General features: G+C 52.7%; 1 protein-coding gene across 13 annotated transcripts in view; it reads left to right on the plus strand.

The window, feature by feature from the left end:
* DNAI2 (dynein axonemal intermediate chain 2) overlaps nucleotides 1-16,775 on the plus strand; it is a 41,622-nt gene extending 24,847 nt beyond the window's left edge. For 6 of the 13 annotated variants that reach the window (XM_055101460.2, XM_055101461.2, XM_055101463.2 and 3 more), the window contains 8 exons: nucleotides 1,803-1,942; nucleotides 3,131-3,253; nucleotides 7,096-7,319; nucleotides 11,127-11,262; nucleotides 11,891-12,037; nucleotides 13,891-14,118; nucleotides 16,010-16,160; nucleotides 16,478-16,773. In XM_055101460.2, coding sequence (XP_054957435.1) covers nucleotides 1,803-1,942; nucleotides 3,131-3,253; nucleotides 7,096-7,319; nucleotides 11,127-11,262; nucleotides 11,891-12,037; nucleotides 13,891-14,118; nucleotides 16,010-16,105 — 1,094 coding nt within the window. In that variant the 3' untranslated portion in view covers nucleotides 16,106-16,160; nucleotides 16,478-16,773. Of the gene's footprint in view, nucleotides 1-1,802; nucleotides 1,943-3,130; nucleotides 3,254-7,095; nucleotides 7,320-11,126; nucleotides 11,263-11,890; nucleotides 12,038-13,890; nucleotides 14,119-14,716; nucleotides 14,849-16,009; nucleotides 16,268-16,477 lie in introns of those variants that run through there. The other 7 variants (XM_055101466.2, XM_055101467.2, XM_055101465.2 and 4 more) reach the window with 5 other exon arrangements.
* The last annotated feature ends 297 nt before the right edge of the window (nucleotides 16,776-17,072 follow it).

Consider the following 17,072-nt stretch of genomic DNA (forward strand, 5'->3'; position numbering starts at 1 on the left):
AGAACCTCCTCCTCTGAAGCTGTCTGTAGTCAGCTGCTTCCTAAGGCCCCGATCTCCCTCTCAGACCTGCTGCCTCCTGCCCAGGGGAGCTTTCAGATTATGGAATAGACCCGGGCTCCCATAAACATCCCTGCCAAACTATCTGGGTGCCAGAGCTCTAAAAGACTGAGGCGGAGCCACTTTGCCATGATTAATTCAGGAGCCTTGACTCAGTCATTATTCATAACCTCTTTCAGTGGTTTTTCATGCCAGCTCATACCAGCCCAGACTCTGGCGCTCCGCTGCTCCAAGAAGGGCCCCTCTAGGGCCATGTGGGACCCAGTGGGACCTACTCTTGAGCACTGCTTTGCCAAAGTAGAACAGGCTTATCTTTTATTTTTATTTATTTTTATTTTTTGTTTTGTTTTTGAGACAGCCTTGCTTTGTTGCCCAGGCTGGAGTGCAATGGCGTGATCTCAGCTCACTGCAACCTCTGCCTCCCAGGTGCGAGCGATTCTCATGCCTCAGCCTCCTGAGAAGCTGGGATTACAGGTGCCTGCCACCACGCCCAGCTAATTTTTTTGTGTTTTTAGTAGAGATGGGGTTTCATCATGTTGGCCAGGCTGGTCTTGAACTCCTGACCACAAGTGATCCACCTGCCTCAGCCTCCCAAAGTGCTGGGATTACAGGTGTGAGCCACCAGGCCTGGCCTATTTTTATTTTTTGAGACAGGGTCTTGCTCTGTCACCCAGGCTGGGGTGTAGTGGCACGATCATGGCTCACTGCAGCCTCAACCTCCCAGGCTCAAGCAATTCTCCCACCTCAGCCTCCCGAGTAGCAGGCAGCCTCCCGAGTAGCAGCCTCCCGAGTAGCATGTGCCACCATGCCCAGCTAGCTTTTAAATTTTTTGTAGAGACAGGGTCTCACTATGTTGCCCAAGCTGCTCTTGGATTCCTGGGCTCAAGCAATCCTTTTGCCTCGGCCTCCTAATGTACTAGGATTACAAGCATGAGCCACTGTGCTTGGCTGAGCAGGCTTATCTAAGAAAACATATTTCTGGGCCAGCTGAGTTCAGGGCAAATGCCTTGAACTTGGAGAAATACTAAGTCAAAGCTTATGAGCTAAGTACTTTTGTTATTTTACAAAACGGCCTTTCCTAGAAACAGCTCTGAGTGACAGGGTGAGCCCTCATTGTGCATTCATGGGAAAATGGAAACGAAATCTAACAGGACAAAGGACAGATAACCTTTCCATCTTTCTTGGCAAAGCACTAATAACAGATCACAGTAAAGGCTAAAGCTCCTCTGTGAGTTTCTTTCCAACAGAGGCAGCAGAGGTACAAAGGATAAGAGGAAATGAGCTAATGTAGCAGAGAGATTCGCCTAAATGGAGTCTTTCCACGTGCTTTTCCCTGCGTTAGGGACTCGGCTCTCCTCTCGCCTGGCTCCCTCCATCCTGAGGCTCATCTTCCATCTCAGCTACCCGTCACTTCCTCCAGGAGGCCTTCCCTGACCACCCTCATGTGTTCCCCTGCCACTATGCCTGTCCTATCCCCAGAGGCTTGCCCAGGGCCAAGTGTTGGGTAGGGAGTCAATGCCTGGGAGGGGCTCAAGGAACTGAATGAAGCTTGCACTCTGAGAGTCTCTCCAGAGAGTCTGTAGGGGCTGGTAGGAAACTCAGGCTGATTTGAACCAAGCCCTGATTCTAGAAAACCACATACCTGCCAAACCAGAAACAGCAGCCCCCCTCTCTCCCCTGCTCCCTGCCCCAAGGAAGGAAGCCTGTGCCCCCTTCCACTCCTTCTTCATCTCCTTCCTCACCAGCCTGCTGGGACACCCGAAAGGGCAGCCTGGTGGCGGAGCTATCCACCATTGAGTCCAGCCACCGAGACCCTGTGTATGGCACCATCTGGCTGCAGTCGAAGACGGGCACCGAGTGCTTCTCAGCATCCACGGATGGGCAGGTACCCACCAGCCAGACACTGGAGAGAGGAGGGAAGGGAGGGGCAGTAACTGTTCCCTGGTTCTCCATCAGAACCCCTGGGGACATTTCCTTTAACACATTTTATTTTGAGACGGAGTTTCACTCTTGTTGCCCAGGCTGGAGTGCAATGGCACGATCTTGGTTCACTGCAACCTCTGCCTCCCGGGTTCAAGCAATTCTCCTGCCTCAGCCTCCCAAGTAGCTGGGATTACAGGCGCCTGCCACTATGCCTGGCTAATTTTTTATTTTTAGTAGAGATGGTGCTTCACTATGTTGGCCAGGCTGGTCTCGAACTCTGACCTCAGGTGATCCACCTGCCTTGGCCTCCCAAAGTGCTGGGATTACAGGCATGAGCCACTGCGCCCAGCCTAACACTTTATTTTTAAGTTGAGTAGTGATAATACATGCCCACGGAACAGAATCTAAAGGGTGCAAAAAAGAAAATGCCTTCCTCTCACCTCTGCCTGCACCTCCTCCCCTCCCTCCCTCTCTTATGTCTGCCTTCAGAGCTAGTCTCTGCATATGCAAGGAAACACACCTCTCTGTTCTTTACTCTTTCTTTTTGCACACTTCACACACTATTCTGTACTCGATGTTTTCCATTGTGTGTACCTTGGAGATAGTTTCATATTTCATACACCGCTGCCCCATGCCTATTAATAACTGCATCGTGTGGGTGTACCATAATTTATATATGGATTCTAATATTTTGTTGCTACCCCCCCAAAAATATAGCAAAGAGCATCTTTATACACAGATTGTTGCACACATGCAGGGATATATCTACAGCAGACATTGCTGGCAGTGGGACTTCTAGGTCGGAGCACACATGCATTTTTAACATTGCCGGATATTGCCTTATTGCGGGGAGTCTTGGCATATACCGATTCTTGGCCTTGCACCTGGAGGTTTTGATTCAGTAGGTCGAGTGCGAGGCCTCAGCATCTGGGTTGTATGAAGCTTGCCGGCGACTCTGATGATCAGCCAGGTGTGGGAACTGTGGACAGAACAGCAATCCTCAAAGTGTATTTGCTCCCACGAATTGCCGGGAGCTCCATCCTTTGTGGCCCAGTGGCTGACCCCAGGACGGTGGGGTGAGGGCGGAGAAGGCAAAAGCCAGGGGAAATACAGGGCCTCGAAGTCTCACTGTCGCCCCTCCTCCCACCAGGTCATGTGGTGGGACATCCGAAAGATGAGCGAGCCCACTGAAGTCGTGATCTTGGACATCACCAAGAAGGAACAGTTGGAAAATGCCTTGGGGGCCATCTCCCTGGAGTTCGAATCTACTTTGGTGAGTGTCCCTTGCTGTCCCTTCCCCGACTTGCATTGACAGGGCAGCCAGGGCTAAAGACAGGCCATTGCTAGGATATCAGGTGCTCGTGGAACCCAGCACCAGCCCAGGGAGGCCACCCTCACTGCAGCCATCCTAGACGTGTGTGGCCTTTACAACAACTTTCCAGCAGGGGGCAGCAGAGCTTCTCCAAGAAGGACACCATAGTCATCATGGCACCAAGTCATCTTTTGGCCAGTGGCCCAGCTGAACACAGAGGGCAATCTTTTGACAGAACAATTCCAGAAAAGCCCTGTTTTGTGGGGAAGGTCACGCCCAGGACCAACATCGGGAGGCCTGGACTCCAACCCAGGTCCTGGCCCTGCCTGGCACGGGGTCCCTAGGCTGGTCACCTGCCTTCCTCTGGGGAAGGAAGAGGTACTGGAGAGGAAAATGAGGTCAAAGCAGGCTCCTTGGAAAACCAGAGCACAAGCATGGTCTCGGTGTTCAGTCACTGAGAATGACAAAGAAATATCAAAGTTCAGGTCGGGCAGGGTGGCTCACGCCTGTAATCCCAGCACTTTGGGAGGCCAAGAATTTAAGACCAGCCTGGGTACATAATGAGACCCCCCCCACCGCCTGCCCAGTCTTTACCAAGAAAGAAAGAAAGAGAGGGAGAGAGAGGGAAAGAAAAGGAAAGAAGGAAGGAAGGAAGGAAGGAAGGAAGGAAGGAAGGAAGGAAGGAAGGAAGGAAAGAAGGAAGGAAAGAAAAAGAAAGGAAGAAAAATATCAATGTGAGGCAAGGCGCCGTGGCTCACACCTGTAATCCCAGCACTTTGGGAGGCTGAGGTGGCAGGATCACTTGAGCCCAGCAGTTCAAGACCAGCCTGGACAACATAGCAAGACCCTGTCCCTACATAAGAAAAGAAAAAAAGGGCCAGGCACGGTGGCTCACACCTGTAATCCCAGCACTTTGGGAGGCCAAGGCGGGCGGATCACCTGAGGTTGGGAGTTCGAGGCCAGCCTGACCAATATGGAGAAACCCCATCTCTACTAAAAATACAAAATTAGCTGGGCGTGGAGGCGCACGCCTGTAATCCCAGCTACTCGGGAGGCTGAGGCAGGAGAATCGCTTGAACCCGGGAGGCGGGGGTTGCGGTGAGCCAAGATCGCATCATTGCACTCCAGCCTGGATGACAAGAGCAAAACTCCGTCTCAAAAAAAAAAACAAAGAAAAGAAAAGAAAAACAGGAAATATCAAAGTTTGAGCATAGTGCAAATGTGTTGGAGGAGAGAAGCTTCCTAGAAGCAGTAAAGGAAGACTTCCTCACTAGAGTAAGAAGACAACTTTCCCTTGTTGTTGGCTTTTGGTTTGGGCTGAGTCTTGGTTTATGTCTTAGTGCAGCGCAGGCCTGGTTCCCCCTTGGGGGTGTCACTTGTTTGCTTCGGGGTCATGGGCCATCATTCCTAGGGCTTTGGGAGGCCCTGGCCTCGAACATACCTGGGCAACCCTAGCTCAAGGCTGAGAAATGAATGTTGATGGAAGGAGGAGACAATTCCACTGACCCCCTCCCCAGAGGACAAGGCACTGGGCATGGAGGTTGGGGTGGCAAGGGCTCAGGAAAACATTCTGTCCCAGAGGCAAGGCTTTCTAGGCCAAGTGCTAGACATGCAACCACATCACTACTAGGGCCATCTCCTCCATGCCTGGCCCTTGCAGGGTGCACACTGTGTGCTGGACACTTGTGGCTGCCTGATTTAATAAGCTTGTGCAGTCGCCTACACCCATCTCGTGGGGTAATGTTATTATCCATACTTGCCAGATACACACGATGAGTCTTCGTGAGATTAGGTTGTGAGTCCTAGTACCTGGTAAAGCCGGGACTCAAACCCAGGGCTCCAACTCTGAGGCCCAGGGTGTCCACCTGCAGCCCACCATGAAGTCTGAGGCCAGAGGCACGATGGGCCACTCAGATCTGGGTGGCCTTTCTCCCTGGCTCACTGACGGGTGGCGTGCAGTCGGCTTGAATACTTTCTTCTCTGGACCTCTCAAGCTTGGTCTTTCCACTTGCCCTTGACGCCCAACTTGAAGCCCAGATTTTTGTTTTGTTTTGTTGAGACATCGTTTTGCTCTGTTGCCCATGCTGGAGTGCAGTTGTGTAATCTCAGCTTACTGCAACATCCACCTCCTGGGCTCAAGCCTCTCAGCCTCTTGAGTAGCTGGGACCACAGGCACATGCCACCAAGCCAGGCTAATTTTTTTTTTTTTTTGAGACAGAGTCTCACTCTGTTGCCCAGGCTGGAGTGCAGTGACATGATCTTGGCTCACTGCAACCTCTGCCTCCCAGGTTCAAGTGATTCTCGTGCCTCAACCACCACACCTGGCCATGTTCTGGGTATTTTCTAGAGATTTTATATTTATCATTTTAGTAATTTTCTGGTAGAAGAAAACTGCACAATAAAACAATATGTTTTCTAAAAAAATAAAAATAAAAAATCTGGGGGGCCAGGTGCAGTGGCTCAGGTCTGTAATCCCAGCACTTTGGGAAACCAATGTGTGCAGATCGCTTGAGCTTAGGAGTTTGAGACCAGTCTGGACAACATAGGGAGACTCCATCTCTACAAAAATACAAAAATTAGCCGACCCTGGTGGTGTGTGCTTGTGGTCCCTACGTGGGAGGCTGAGGTGGGAGTATTGCTGGAGCCCAGAAGGTCAAGGATGCAGTGAGCTGAGATCGCACCACTGCACTCCAGCCTGGGCAATGGAGCCAGACCCTGTCTCAAGAAATAAATAAATAAACTAGGAGTTCTTTTTTCTTTTCTTTTCTTTTTTCTTTTTTTTTTTTTTTTTTTTTTTGAGGTAGGGTCTTGCTCTGTAGGCCAGGCTGGAGTGCAGTGGCATGATCTCGGCTCACTGCAACCTCTGCCTAAAACCTGGGAGTTCTATAGGGGCAGGTTCACCAGCTGCAGAGGACATCTGAGCCCGTTGACAAAGGCCCTCCCCTCAGTGTGCCCCTCCCCTACCTCACTCAGCTGTTCTTTCCATTTGGAATGCCGAGGACACAGCGCCATTGTAGGCTCAGGCCCTGCTGGTGGAGGTTGTCCAGTCTAGCCCAGAAGTTAAGACAGAACAGTAAACAAGGAAGGGCATTGCGTGATGGAGGGGGTCATGCTCAGAGACGCAGAGGGGAGCACTGGACCAGGAGTCAGGAGACCAGCCTTTGTGCATTCAGTCCGCAGTGAAGTGAATGACTACTAAAGCTCAGTTCGTGGGCGATGGACCCATGTCAGACAAGCTCGTGCCCCTCCAAGAGCTCACCCACCAGCGGTAGGGGGACGAATTACATCACCGACTGCCAGGTGGCTTCCTGAGTGCTGGTTGGTCACCTGCTCTGAGTTCTCAGGGACACCAGCCTGGACAATGCTATGACAAATGTCACTGTCTTGCCAGGGAAGGCTCTGCCCATCCGTGAGTGATCTGGGTGGGCCACCCTGCGTCCCCTCCCTGGGTCTTCTTTACTCTCTCTGTAAACAAACATTCAGGATCTTTATGGCCAAATGCATCGAGGACACAGTGGTGCTCTGCAGAGGGGGCTAGTGACGTGACAACCCTCCAGGACTGGAGGAGCCAGGGAGGGCTTCATTCAGCACAGGCTCCTTGAGCAGCTTCCAAAAAGATGGGGTCTGAGGAGCCCGGGAAGTGTGGGGACAGCTCTCCAGGAGGGGCCACAGCCCTTGCCGAGGCTTGATCTGAGGGCCTTTCTAGCGCCTGCAGACCCCCCAAGCAAGCTCCTGTCCATGCCCGCTAATCCCAGAATTGATGGTTCGTGGAGTCTTCCCCTCCTGTGTCACTCCTTCCACAGCCCACCAAGTTCATGGTGGGGACCGAGCAGGGCATCGTCATCTCCTGCAACCGCAAGGCCAAGACGTCAGCTGAGAAGATTGTGTGCACCTTCCCGGGCCATCATGGCCCCATCTACGCCCTCCAGAGAAACCCCTTCTACCCGAAGAACTTCCTGACGGTTGGCGACTGGACAGCCCGCATTTGGTCTGAAGACAGCCGGGAATCGTCCATCATGTGGACCAAGTAAGAGGCGATGCTGGGGACGGGAGGGGATGCAGGAGACAGGGGATGGAGGGAGCCCAGCTGGGCCCCGGAGAGTCCCGAGCCTCCATATGTAAAATGGAGAAAAACCTTTCCACAAACACTCGAGCTCGTGTTAGCAAGTGACTTGCTCCAGCCACTCCACAAAGTGATAAGCTTCAAACACTCAGTTACTAAAAATAATGGCCATGGCTTAATTTTATTTCCTTTTTTTTTTTTTTTTTTTTGAGACAGTCTCGCTTAGTTCCCCAGACTGAGTGCAGTGGCGTGATCTCGGCTCACTGCAGCCTCCACCTCCCAGGTTCAAGAGACTCTCCTGCCTCAGCCTCCTGAGTAGCTGGGACTACAAGCACCTGCCACCATGCCCAACTAATTTTTGTATTTTTAGTAGAGATGGGATTTTGCTACGTTGGCCAGGCTGGTCTTGAACTCCTGACCTCAGGTGATCCGCCCGCCTCGGCCTCCCAAAGCGTTGGGATTACAGGTGTGAGCCACCGCGTCTGGCTGGCTTAATTTTCATAATCCTCAAAATATCCCCAGGAGGAGGCAGCATTGCTCCTCTCTTCATCTCATTTTTCATGTTAGGGAACTGGGCTACAGAAAGGCCAAGCCACTTGCTCCGGCTCTCCCAGCTAGTGAGGAGCCGAGATTGGGTGTGAACCCAGGAAGCTTGGCTGGGAAATGCGGGTGCCTTGGCACGATTCAGCAGTGCGGCATAGCCTGTCTTGCTCAGTGCCACTCCTCTGAGGAGAGCAACAGACAGGGAGCTTGAGACAGAGCTATGAGCACAATGGTTAGACCAGAGAAGCTTGGACTATCACATCCCCCTCCGTTCTTCTTAGGGCCCATTTACCTTGTCTAAAAGTGCCCTTTCTCCTCCTCCCCTTCATCTCCTAAATTAGGTAATAAGCCCAAATTCCAACCACCCCCTTGAGTCATTCACCACCGAGCACTGCCATGTGTATTGTGCATTGCATGTATAAATAATTACTTTTTACTCTTGCTAAAAAAAACATCCTGGGGTTCCTTTCCTGCCCACAGAACCACAGACTCCTGCAACGTCAAAGCCACCAGCAACCCTAATGAGCATCTTTGGTTCCAGTGCTTCCCACATCTGGTTGCATCAGAATATCTTGGGAGGAGTTTTTGTTTGTTTGTTAAAACGTTTTTGAGATGGAGTCTTACTCTGTCACCCAGGCTGAAGTGCAATGGCGCGATCTCGGCTCACTGCAACCTCCACCTCCCGAGTTCAAGCGATTCTCCTGCCTCATCCTCCTGAGTAGCTGGGATTACAGGCGCATGCCAGCACACCCAGCTAATTTTTGTATTTTTAGTACAGACAGAGTTTCCCCATGTTGGCCAGGCTGGTCTCAAACTCCTGACCTCAGGTGATTCGCCTGCCTCAGCCTCCCAAAGGGCTGGGATTACAGGCATGAGCCACCGTGCCTGGCGGAGGAGTGATTTTTTAAAATCTAGATTCTCAGCCCCAACCCTGGGGGTACTAACATAGAATCTTGGGCTTAGCCCAGGAATGGGCTTGTTAAGGAGCAACCCCAGGCTTGTGACTCAGCCAGTCCTTGCTTTGGGAGCAGAAACCTGGTTCGATGTCCTCATTCTACAGGGGTGGGAACGCTGGCTGAGAAGGGCAGTGCATTGTTCCAGGCCTCATAGCAAGTAGGGGGTTCCCAGTAGATGTGAAGCCCTTCACAGGCTTTAGGAGCCTTCCCAATGTCTTCAGGTCCTGCAGGCTGCCAGGGCTGTGTGAAAGGGGCTGTGAGGGCAGGGTGTCGCGCACAGCACCCATAGGCCTTTCGCAGAGCTGGTTCCTAGAGGGACTTGGTGGACCTGTGTCCTAGAACCTGGGTCTCCCTTGTCCTCCTCCTGCATAAGGTTAAACAAATTTAGCAAATAAGAATATTTGACCCTGGGCCAGGTGCAGTGGGCTCATGCCTGTAATCCCAGCACTTTGGGAGGCTGAGGCGGGAGGATCACTTGAGGTCAGGAGTTCAAGACGAGCCTGGCCAATATGGTGAATCCCCATCTCTAATAAAAATACAAAAAATCAGCTGGGCTTGGTGGCTCACGCCTGTAATCCCAGCACTTTGGGAGGCCGAGGCGGGTGGATCACCTGAGGTCAGGAGTTCAAGACCAGCTGAGATTGCGCCACTGCACTCCAGCCTGGGCGACAGAGTGAGACTCCGTCTCAAAAAAAAAATAATATTTGGCACTTAGTTAAATCTGAATTTTTTAAAAAAAACTATTTTTTTTAGTATAAGTATGTCCCATGCAATATTTGGTATATACTTACACTAAAAATTATTCATTGTCCAAAAATCTCCAGATGTTTCTTTTTTGGGGGGATGAAGTCTCTTTGTTGCCCAGGCTGGAGTGCAGTGGCACGATCTTGGCTCACTACAACCTTCACCTCCTGGGTTCAAGCAATTCTTCTGCCTCAGCCTCCTGAGTAGCGGGGATTACAGGCGCCCACCAACACCCCTGGATAATTTTTTTATTTTTAGTAGAGGCAGGGTTCTGCCATGTTGGCCAGGCTGATCTCAAACTCCTGACCTCAGGTGATCCACCATTCTCGGCCTCCCAAAGTCCTGGGATGACAGGCATGAGCCACTGCGCCCGGCCCAGATCCTTTCTTTAGTCTTGATCATTTCTCCCACTGTGGTCTGGCTGTCAACACACTCCGTTTGCAAAGGTGACTGGGAAGTGTAGTCTCTGCCTTGCTCACCAGGAGCCCAGCTACAGCTATATTGCAATGGAGGAAGGGAGAGGAGGTCTGGGTGAAAATCTGAAGGCTGCACTGTGTGTGTCTCTTTTAAAAAAATGTTCCATCTTCACTGAAGAAACTCTTGAAACCCCAGATGAAACCAAGTAGGAAGTGACACTCTCCTTATCTCAGTGGTAGCAGCTTTTCTGGGCATGTCCTTCCTCTGACTCCCATCCGTGAGTCCCAGGGCTGGGACCAGGTCCAGCAACACGTGCCTGCTGCCTGGAGTTAGCAGCAGAGAAATGCCAGTGGCCAGCCCACGGGAAGGACTGTGCCCAGAGCCCTTTCTTTATTTTATTTGAGACAGGGTCTCACTATGTTGCCCAGGCTGGAGTACAGTGGCACAAACATGGCTCACTGCAGCCTCGACCTCCTGGGCTCAAGCGATCCTCCCATCTCAGCCTCCCGAGGAGCTGGGACCACAGGTGCTCACCACCACACCCGGCTAATTTTTTTATTTTTTGTAGAAACAGGGTCTTGCCATGTTGTCCAGGCTGGTCTCAAAATCCTGGCTTCAAGCGATCCTCCTGCCTTGGCCTCCCAAAGTGCTGGGATTACAGGCACATGACCAGCCCAGAGCCCTTTAAAGAACAGCCTGTCAGACACCTGAGGTCAAGAGTTTGAGAGCAGCCTGGCCAACATGGTGAAACCGCATCTCTAGCAAAAATAAAATATTAGCTGGGTGTGGTGACGGGTGCCAGTAATCCCAGTTACTCGGGAGGCTGAGACAGGAGAATTGCTTGAACCCAGGAGGCGGAGATTGCAGTGAGCCGACATCGTACCACTGCACTCCAGACTGGGCAACAGAGCAAGACTATCTCAAAAAAAAAAAAAAAAGCAACCTGTGAGCTGTGGATGAGTGAGGTCAGCACAGCTAGAAGTCAGACACAAGGAAGAACTTCCTACCTAGCAAGACTCTGAGACCCTGGAGCCCAGAAGGGACCAAGGGAGCCAAGCTGTGGCTCAGAAGCCTCTGTCCCTCCAACCATGATGTGGTCTACCTCCCACAGGTACCACATGGCTTACCTCACTGATGCTGCCTGGAGCCCCGTGAGGCCGGCCGTTTTCTTTACCACCAGGATGGACGGAACCCTGGATATCTGGGACTTCATGTTCGAGCAGTGCGATCCCACCCTCAGCCTGAAGGTCACGCGCATGTCCCTCCTTGTGCATCCAGGTCCTCAGGGAGCCAGGTCCCGGCGTGGGTGTGAGTGTGGGGTGCTGTGAGCACGTGTGCAGTGCGTGGCCAGGTGTGTTTGGGCCTCTGTGGGGGAACCGTGTGCAGGCTGACTGCAGCAATTGCTTTGGAGCGTGTGCTCCTACAAAGGTTAAGGGGCCTGGGGGATTTGGCATCCTGGTGGCACAACAGAACCACCTGGGGGAAATTTAAAAAGAAACAAAAGCAGGTACCTGGCGTCTCCTGCCCACAGGCCGATTCCTTCAGAGCCCCTGGGGTTTGGCTGCTGGACCTTCCCCTTCATGTCAGGGTGGCCAGAGCTGAGCCCCACTGGCTGGGGCCACGGAAGGGTGGGGGCATTGGGGAACCACAGGGTGACTGTGAGGCGGAACTGAAGGGGTGGGGTGGGAGATGAGGCAGGGAAGCCAGGAGCCTTGACAACCAGTCTCTGAGTTTGAACTTCATCCTGTGGGCAGAGGCATCCTGAGGATGTTTGAATAGGGCCAAGTGGCTGAGCCTCCCCAGGGGCCAGTTAATCAGACACACATAACTTTGCTCCTCTCTCCTCTACCTGGGTCTGCCCGGCCCCTTCAATAGGTGTGTGATGAGGCCCTCTTCTGCCTCCGGGTGCAGGACAATGGGTGTCTCATCGCCTGCGGCTCCCAGCTGGGGACAACCACCCTGCTGGAGGTCTCGCCTGGGCTCTCTACCCTCCAGAGGAATGAGAAGAACGTAGCCTCTTCCGTAAGCACCGGGTGCCTGGGGAAAATCCCTCCAGCACGTCCCGACCTGGCCCCACAGCAGAGCAGGCTAGTCAGACAAATAGATGGCCCCGCCCTCCCACCCCCAGGACATAGGTGCACATTTTGGGGGAAGCAGTGTGGTGTCCTGGCATGGGCTCCATAAATAGGTGTTGGTGTGTCCATTTGCCTTTGCTCAACTGCTGGGTAGCTAAGTGGCCTTCAGTAAGTCACGTCACTCTCCAGGATTCAGTTTTTTACCTGTAAATCAAAGAGGTTCCACTTGGTCAGTTTGTCTAGTTTCAAATAACACTTTTTTTTTTTTGGTGGAAACTTTCCAATGAAGGCTTAGTATTGTATTATATTATATTGTATTTTAATTTAATTATTTTTATTTATTTATTTATTTTTGAGACAAAGTCACGCTCTGTTGCCCAGGCTGGAGTGCAGTGGTGAGATCTAGGCTCACTGCAATCTCTGCTTCCCAGGTTCAAGTGATTCTCCTGCCTCAGCCTCCTGAGTACCTGGGATTACAGGTGCGCACCACCACACCCAGCTAATTTTTGTATTTTTAATAGAGACAGGATCTCACCATACTGGCCAGGCTGGTCTTGAACTCTTGACCTTAAGATGATCTGCCCACCCTGGCCTCCGAAAGTGCTGGGATTATAGGCGTGAGCCACCGTGCCCAGCCTAATTATTTTATTTGTTTTTATTTTATCAGTTTATTTTATTTTACTTCATTTTGAGACAGGGTCTTGCTTTGTTGCCCAGGCTGGAGTGCAGTGGCACAATCATGGCCCACTGCAGCCTCTACCTCCCAGGCTGAATCGGTCCTCCCACCTCAGCCTCCTGAGTTGCTGGGACCACAGGCATGCATCACCATGCCTGGCTCATTTTTTAATTTTTGTAGAGACAGGGTCTCCTTATGTTGCCCAGGCTGGTCTCAAACTCCAGGGCTCAAGCAATCCTTCCACCTCAGCCTCCCAAACTGCTGGGATTATAGGCATGAGCCACCACGCCCAGCCTGAAGACTTAGTAGAATGCCAATAGGGAAGCCAGATAGAAGCGGACTTGAAGAGGGGGACTGAGATCCATTCCTACATCCTTTCCCCAGTGGACAGCCCTGCAGGCAACCCCCCAGAACCATGGGGAACACTGTGGAATTGAAAACCCCTAGTGCTAGGGCCGGGTGTGGTGGCTCACGCCTGTAATCCCAGCACTTTGGGAGGCCGAGGCAGGCAGATCACCTGAGGTCGGGAGTTCGAGACCAGCCTGACCAACATGAAGAAGCCTCGTCTCTACTAAAAATAGAAAATTAGCCAGGCATGGCGGCACATGCCTGTAATCCCAGCTCCTTGAGAGGCTGAGGCAGGAGAATTGCTTGAACCTGGGAAGCAGAGGCTGTGGTGAGCCGAGATCGTGCCATTGCACTCCAGCCTGGGCAACAAGAGTGAAACTCTATCTCAAAAACAAAACAAAACAAAAAAGGAAAACCCCTAGTGCTGAGGCCTGGAGAGCCTCCTGGCTCTTCCTGAGACTGGGATCTCACCATTGAGCTGGTCCTTGTTGGGCCAAAGCCGCCATATTTCATAGCTCCAAAGGGCACTCTTCTGCCTGTGGTTCTGGAACTCCATGCTCCTTGGCATTGAGTAACTCAGTGTCCCTGTTGCAGCCTTCCAACCCCAATATTCAGCCCTCCTTCCTTGACACCAGCCCTGGGTACAGACCTCTACAGTACAGGGACTGTATGGAGAGCGAGGAGAGCTCAGCAGAAGCCCCACCTGGCCCCAGCACTGGAGTCGCTTGCCATCCTGCCCTCTCCCCACCGGGCTCTCTCTGTCCCTGGGTGCCCAGATGTTTGAGCGTGAGACCCGGCGAGAGAAGATCCTGGAGGCCAGGCACCGGGAGATGCGGCTGAAGGAGAAGGGTAAGGCGGAGGGCAGGGATGAGGAGCAGACCGATGAGGAGCTGGCCGTAGACCTGGAGGCGCTGGTCAGCAAGGCCGAGGAGGAGTTCTTCGACATCATCTTCGCAGAGCTGAAGAAGAAGGAGGCAGACGCCATAAAGCTGACGCCAGTGCCTGTAGGGGCCTGGACAGGGGTTGGGTGGGTTGGGGACTGGGCGGGACACATGGCACTTGGGTTCTGCTTCTGCTTGCTGTCTTCCTGGGTGACCTTGAGCAAGTAGCCTTACCTGCTAGATCTTAATTTATTCACCTGGCAAGTGGGAAGAATTATTCCCTTCCTTCCAAAGAATCCTAAGTCTCCAAACAGACTTCAGGCTCCTTACAGGCAGGAACCATACTCCATGCCTCCTGGTATCCTCCCCTCCCCCCAGAGAGGGCACGTGGTGAAAATGCGTGTTGAGTGACTGAACGAGGGAACATGTGTGTTGAGTGACTGAACGAGGGTCCTAGAGATAAGTGAGCTGTGAGAGAGGAATGGGCCTTGAGACCCCTGGAGGGAAGGGCTGGGACATTAGCGGTGTGCACGTCATGCTGGCTTACCCAGGTTTGGTGTCAGGAGTGTGACCTGTGGTCAGCTCATCTGCCCATGGCCCCAGCTCTAAAGCGCTTTCTAGCTCTATCACCTGAGCTGGTCACTTCACTTCTGGCTTCCTTCATTTCCATCTGGAAAATGAGGAGATGTTGCTATAAAGATGGTGTCTGGTCATCTTCCAGGCCCTCTTTTGTACCAGCGGAGAGAGGAAGAAAAGACATTGCCTGTCTGGGTCACCTCCTTCAGGCCCCACAGATAAGATGCCAAGATATGAAAGAGCCAAAGAGCAGCGTGGAAGGGAAAAGAAACAGCGGGTATATGCCAGGATTTACCCTTGTAGGCAAGACTGGCTGCAGACTTGGGGATTGCAGGCACTGCAAAATGAAAATGTGAGGGCCCTCGTTTAAAAAGTATTAATAATTTTAAAACAGTGACAATACAGCATTAAACCAAGCGTGGGCCCTGCTGAGACAGGGTCCAGTGTATCTGCACAGAGCACCCACCCATGACGCCTGCTTGAAGAAGAGCTGTATGGCAAGTTCTTGGTCCCTGATAGAGTGGACAGAGCGAAGCATGGTGCATGAGCACACAGAGAAGATAACTGGTTCCATCTTGTGATTTCTTCCCTCTTCTGCCTCCCTCCCCCCTGGGTCTAAAGCTGTGATTTCCACAGGTGCATTTTGCATTTGAGGGTACTTGGTTATGAGATGTTTTCTTCTCACACTGGGTAATACAGGTGGGGCAGAGAGCTCCCTCCACTTCTGGTGGAGGCAAAACTAGAATCCTGGATTCTGACGCCTAATCCAAGGCTCCTCCCACTCACCACTCCTGGCCTATCCAGCCCTGCAGAAGGCAAAGATGACACTGGCCACCTTTTACAATGCAATGGTGGCTGGTAGGCACCATACTTTGTGACATATGTCCCAAAACGTGCTCCTCACCATGGCTTGAACATTCTACATGAAGAAGTTGAGCCTTGGAAGGGGTTCAGGTTCACAGAACTTGGCCCCTTCCTCCTCCTGCCTGCCACACACTTCCTGTCTCTCTCTTAGTCTGCAGTTGGCCCAAAACGCTGGTGGTCACAAAGTACCGCGTGGTACTGAAGCCGTTTTACATAGGCTGGGTCCTTAGGCCCACTATTTCTAATCCTGGCCACAGCCCTGCAAGGTGTCCTGTCCTCTCTATGGGTGAGGGGGCCAAGGAGACTCAGGAGGAGCTAGCCCGAGGCCTCCCAGTCTGCATGTGGCAGAAGCCAGGCGTGAACCCAAGTCTGCCAGATTCCCCCAGCTCTGCCCACTTTCGGCATTGTCTGGGCCCTCACCAGCCGCAGAGCTGGCACCCGGGTTCCAGGGTGCTCAGCGACCCAGGCTTCAGCCATTTGGCTGCTTTGGTCCTCGTGGGGTTCACATCCCAGGGGAGTGGGGAAGGCCTGTCCCCTACCAACACCAACACTTCTGTGCTGTCTTCCCCTGCAGCAGCAACCAAGTCCAGAGGAAGACCAGGTGGTGGAGGAGGGAGAGGAAGCAGCGGGGGAGGAAGGGGATGAAGAAGTGGAAGAAGACTTAGCCTAGAAGTCAGCCTTCGACTGCGGCGCTATCCCTGTGTGCCTTCCTCTCCCACCTCTTGGTATTGCCCCGCTCTCACAAGTGGGAGGCTGAGCTCCGCCTTAAAGCAGCACTGGGTGGTGGGCTGGGAGCATCAGGCCCTGACTCCCCAGCCCCTACAAATCACTAGCCCCCACTGACTCACTGGGCACTGAGTCCTGAGCCACCCCTTGGAGAGAGGGAAGGGGCAGCGCTTGTCCCGGAGCTGGCTGCCCCATTGTCTCAGCCACCCTGAGCCCACCCCAAGGCCGAGGCCACCTTAGTCCTAGCCCTGGATGTTTCCTGGGATTCAGCTTCTCGCAGGCTCCCCAGCAATCATTTTCGTCTGTAATCTTGCAGACCCTCAACCAGACTTGCATGGCCATGGCAGGGCCTCGGGAAGACCTTCAGGAGCGGGGAAGGGTTTCTCCTCCATGATCGACCCTCCTCGTCCACCTACAAATCAGGAACAGAAAGTCTGTCCACTTTGAAAATACCTTTCCAGGCAGCTCCCTGACCATTTGGACACATTGCCATGACAGGAGCCTCCAAGTATGTGGGAGGGGACAGGCGGGACAAGCTTGGCCGTTCTGCTGCACCTGAATGCTTTCTGTTATCCTAATTCTTGTAAAATTAAATGAATCATAACAATGCCACGAGTTAGTACGTGTGATGCATCCTGCACCCAAAGCCTGTCACGTTATCTCATGTAACTCACTCACGACATCCCTGGAACTGTGTGCCCCCATCATCTTTATGCTACACAGGAGGTTCCAGGAGCGGTACAGGGACGTGCCCAAGTCTCAGAACTCGTGACGGGGCACAGCGGGGACGGGAGCCCAGGCAGCTCATTCCTGACCCTGCACGGTCATCAACTGTGGGCCAGGTGCTGTGCAGGCCTCTCGGGGACTCCAGGGTGGGAAGTGGGCTGCCCTGGAGGTGCCCTGAAACCGCA

The sequence above is a fragment of the Pan paniscus genome, chromosome 19 (genome assembly GCF_029289425.2).
Source record: "Pan paniscus chromosome 19, NHGRI_mPanPan1-v2.0_pri, whole genome shotgun sequence".
NCBI lineage: Eukaryota > Metazoa > Chordata > Mammalia > Primates > Hominidae > Pan > Pan paniscus.